General features: G+C 50.1%; 3 protein-coding genes across 3 annotated transcripts in view; all 3 read left to right on the forward strand.

Moving 5' to 3' along the window:
* Positions 1-79: 79 nt before the first annotated feature.
* On the forward strand, positions 80-1,584 carry Pmar_PMAR021686 (conserved hypothetical protein; the record flags this gene model as incomplete). The annotated part of the gene is made up of 7 exons (XM_002777175.1): positions 80-175; positions 207-524; positions 583-708; positions 774-867; positions 920-1,098; positions 1,209-1,307; positions 1,358-1,584. 7 exons carry the CDS (start codon positions 80-82, stop codon positions 1,448-1,450), a joined length of 1,005 nt encoding a protein of 334 aa, XP_002777221.1. The 3' UTR covers positions 1,451-1,584.
* A 321-nt stretch (positions 1,585-1,905) lies between these two features.
* Pmar_PMAR021687 (hypothetical protein) lies at positions 1,906-2,599 on the forward strand (the record flags this gene model as incomplete). The annotated part of the gene is made up of 2 exons (XM_002777176.1): positions 1,906-2,043; positions 2,088-2,599. The coding sequence occupies 2 exons, from the start codon at positions 1,906-1,908 to the stop codon at positions 2,592-2,594; spliced, it is 645 nt and encodes a 214-aa protein (XP_002777222.1). The 3' UTR covers positions 2,595-2,599.
* A 123-nt stretch (positions 2,600-2,722) lies between these two features.
* The window catches only part of Pmar_PMAR021688 (retrovirus polyprotein, putative), a gene marked incomplete at both ends in the record, with an annotated part of 9,332 nt that continues 7,713 nt past the window's right edge, over positions 2,723-4,341 (forward strand). Inside the window, 2 exons of the mRNA XM_002777177.1 lie at positions 2,723-3,634; positions 3,722-3,926. Of these exons, the coding sequence (XP_002777223.1) occupies positions 2,723-3,634; positions 3,722-3,926 (1,117 nt within the window). The remainder of the gene's footprint in view (positions 3,635-3,721; positions 3,927-4,341) is intronic.

The following is a 4,341-nucleotide window of genomic DNA, read 5'->3' on the forward strand; positions in this document are numbered from 1 at the left end:
GTTGAGGAGGCATCAACAGGCTGAGATCGAGAAGCAACAGAATACCCTCAACGAGCAGCGACAGGCGATTGAGGTAAGTATGGTGGGAGAGACATCACTCGGCAGTGCTGTTACGATGTTGGGTTCCCTTGAATGCTGTGCTCTTGCCTCTAGCATGGGGCAGTGGGAAGCCTCCGTAGAGGTCTATTGGACGCTGTTGTTCACAGGAGCAGATGGCGCAGCTGAAGCGGCTCGAAGAGGAGAGCAAGACCCGGGCCAGTCAGCAGCAACAACAGCCGGAGAATTCAAATAGCGAGGATGAGCAGGGAGAGGAAGGCACGACCAATGAGTCTCTGCCGCCACCGCCGCCGCTGGCACAACAGCCTCAGCCGTACCAAGCAGTGGGAGGAGCTTGGGTGCCGGGTAGACCTGCTGATCGTGAAGAGTATCTTCAGCAGCAGCAGGCTAAGGGCGGGGTCCCTGTGGTGAACGCTGTGGTGGTGCCACCGGGAAAAGTAGTCGGGCAGCAGCAGCAGCAGACTGGGGTAAGGACTACTCGAATGACAACTCGGCTGATTGAGATGATGCTCGTTATTGTTTTAGGTGGCAGCACCGCTATCCTATGCTGCTGTAGCTAGTGGCGCCTCGAATTCACCACGATCTGGGTATTCGGGGGCTCCGGCAGCAGCAGCAGGGTATTATGGTCAAACGGGATATACCATACCACAGGTAGTAAAGGGCGGAGCGAAGTGATGCATGTTTGTCGATTTTATGGATATTGTATGCTTGTCGAGGCACAAATTCCAATGCCCCCACCAAGGAATCTCCGAGTGCCAATGCCTGAGCTCGCGAGATCGCAGCTGCAACAGCAGTCGGCACCGCAAGAAGGTAGTAACGCTGGATCGCCGCTCTCGATAGGATAACGCTGTGGTCCGATCAGGTGGACAGCAGGAGCAGCAGTACTATGCTCAGCCATCGCCGCCGCCGCCGGCGCAGCAGCAGTGGGTGCCGCAGAGGACACAAAGTGTTCCCAAGATCACCACACCTTCGCCTCCTCCCCGTAAAGTGCCAATTGTAGGGGCGAAGAAGTTGACGAGGAAGAGTAGTGTGACCTCTGAGGTGAGTACTCCTGCATGGTTCGGGAAGTAGTCAGGAAATGGTCATGGTGCTATCATGGCTCTTTTCTCTGCTTTTGTGTGTAGTGACCTGTGGAGATCCTTTTGTTTTAGCGCGCGCCCACTCAAACAGTACAGCCACCACCGCAGCAGCCCACTGGCGCTCCTGCTGCTACTGAGGAGCCGACTAGAGTTCCCGGAATCAGAAGGAAGGTGAGGACACAGATAGCATCGTATTTTGTTGAAGCCTTTGTCGACTTCAGCTGACCGGAAATCTGAGCGCTGCTAAGGGGTGGCCCGGCGCGGGGACCTCGGCGCCGCCTGATTCGTCGGAGTTCAAGTGGCCGCAACAATAGGAAAAAGTTGATCATCTCGCACGGCCTCGTTTTTATAATAGTATGGCTCGATAGACCATCAAGTGTTATAATTGCCGATTTCCCATTCAAGAGAATAGTTTTGTGACGCTGACTGGTTTCGCAGAGCTGGCTAACTGTTGATCGAACCGAACACTTACTACATTGTTTACTCTTGGAGAGGTGCTTGCGTTTAGATGGGACCTTGTGTGGCGTCCTAGCTTTCTTGCTTGAGTCGATACTTTTGCAAAGTACGGTATGGGGAAATATGCACATAATCAACTACATGTGTTGGTGAGAATATGAAAATTCCGAGAAAATTTTTGGGAAAATTTTATTAATTTTTGTACACTTCTGGCCGCATTTGTAACAGAACTTCAGACTGGTATGAGATTTCTCAAGACTAGGGCAGCACCTAGATCGATTGTGCTGAGCTGGGTCCTGAAAATGAGTTTAAAATGTTTCACCCTAGTCGCGCTACTGTTGTGGTCCGCATGTCCAACGAGCTATCATTGAACGACTTGGACGCTCAGTTGGCTGCCTTGGAAGGCTCAGATGATGGTGACAGTAGTAGTAGTAGTAGCAGCGAGGACGAGGTGAGCATAGGGTTGGAGGTTCTGTAGCATGTGGGGTTGCTCAGAAATCTCCGGTGAAAGCGGTTCGGGAAGGAAAGAAAAGGAAACTAAATGATGAAGAGAAGGCTCAGGAAAAGTTGTCGAACAAAGTGTTGCGGAAAAAGATGCGACAAGGCCTTTCGAATTTGTGTTTTTCTTTTTTGACGGGAAAGTGCAAGTTCGAGGAGGGAGGCAAGTCTTGTCTGTTCAGCCACGTGAAGCCGGAAGAGATGACTGCCGGTGATAAGGCTGAGCTTATCCGGGAGCTTCGGCATCGAAAGAAGTTCGATCCGGCCCTCGCTAAGGTTGCGCAGAATCTCAACATTCCCATGTGCCGTATGTACAAGAAGACTGGACAATGCAAACAAGGGGAGAAGTGCAAATTCTGGCACCTGAGGAACGAGCTGGATGCGCGGTGGAAAGGAATGGAATATTGGTGTCAGACCTGTTTCCTTGGTTTCACATCGGAAGACCAGCTGAAGGAGCACAGGAATGGCAAGACGCACAAGGCGAATGCCTCGTGGCAGCAATAGCAGCATCAGGGTTGGTTTTGTAAATATATACGTCCTGACAACACCCACGTTTCGGATTTCAGATGTTGTGTTATCAAGTGATAACGCTCGATAAGCTTTTCATCCAACATCTATAGCGGTTTGGAATAATGTCAATGGCATCCGTAGAGAATAAGTTGGCTCGGGTGAAGACAGTGATTTCAGAGATTGTAGGGGATCGGGCGAATGACTCGGATGACTGTCGGCATTTGCTGGGTATGCTTTCTGAACTTGCAAAAGCGATGAGCATCAGCACTGCTCAAGCCGTGTACCACGAGGCATGGGCTACTATTCATACCGGCTATTACACCAAGGTCCACCATGGATGCCGAGAGGCATTTGCTGTTGCAGCTAGCTGTCTGGCAATACTACAAAAGTCGACATTCTATGCTGATATGGGGATTATGATCGGTGGGCCTTCGACGAGATCCTATGGGCTCCTGCAGGAGGTCTGTCGGGAGATTGCGGAGTTAAGCGTGTCGGTGCATCGTGAGGAAAAGCGAGTGAAGCGGGCTTTCCCAACGGGAGAGGACGAACCGCCAATGCTGAAGTTCCCTGTTGATGAAGTAGATGCATCAGAGATTTCATTCGAGAGGTTTCTCACTGAGTATTACGTCCCTCAAAAACCAGTGAAAATCCGAGGACTGGTTTCGAGATGGCCAGGAGTTCAGTCTTGGAAGGATCCGGATCATTGGACGCACAGCAAATACGGAGACCGCCTGGTCCCAATAGAAGTCGGTGGATATATGAGCTCCACCTACAGTCAGCAACTGATGAAGTTACGGGACTATGTGGAGGAACATCTGTTGAAGCCTGGAAAGGACAATGCTGATAAATCGATCGCATACTTGGCCGAATATGAGATCTTCAATCAAATACGAGAGCTCGAGAACGAGGTGCAGCCAGTACCGGATATATGTCTAAGTGGCGATGAGGGGATCGTCAGGCGCCTGTTGTTTTTCGGACCAGCTGGAACTGCCTCCCAAACTCATCGAGATGCCGACAATAATATGAAATGCATGGTGAGGAGAGCTTCCGAACAATCAGAATACAAGTCTCGATATCATTCCAATATCATTGCCAATGATGGCCATTTCTGTTGTGCTCAGGTCGTCGGTAGCAAGTATGTGCGTTTATTCAGCCCGTCACAGGAGAAGTGTCTTTACCCTCTTCAGCGAGGTATCCTCACTAACAATTCCACTCTGCCGACTGACATCCTCACTGAGCCAATCGACACCGAGAGATATCCCTTATATAAGGAGGCGATATACTCGGAAGCCATTCTGAATGCCGGCGATGCGCTGTTTTTACCGAGTAACTGGTGGCATTTTATTAAAAGCTACGAAGTGACGGCCAGTATTGCACATTTCTTCCGGTAACTGTTATGTTTCTGCTCTATATTCGCCTTTTGTTCTCGATTTAATTCGCTCTTTTGGTATATGTGAGGTATCTGATTCGCAGTCACTGAAGAGGAAATCATGCGTGCTCATGTCCTGCGGCGACGTCTAAGCGACACTATCGCTCACGGACAGCAAACTTTTCAGGGCTCGAACATAAGTTCCTTATTCGAGCTTATAATCTGTGCTTGTGTTGTGAATCGTAATTTGTGATAATACGACTCGCATTATGTGAGGTATCCTCACTGAGGGTCACAAATGTTGTAGTCTGTGTAGTCTATGAAGGAGACAGCTTCGCAGTCGCGCACATGTGTATGCGTGCACCTCATTAG

The sequence above is a fragment of the Perkinsus marinus genome (assembly GCF_000006405.1).
Source record: "Perkinsus marinus ATCC 50983 genomic scaffold scf_1104296952158, whole genome shotgun sequence".
Classification (NCBI taxonomy): Eukaryota; Perkinsozoa; order Perkinsida; family Perkinsidae; genus Perkinsus; species Perkinsus marinus.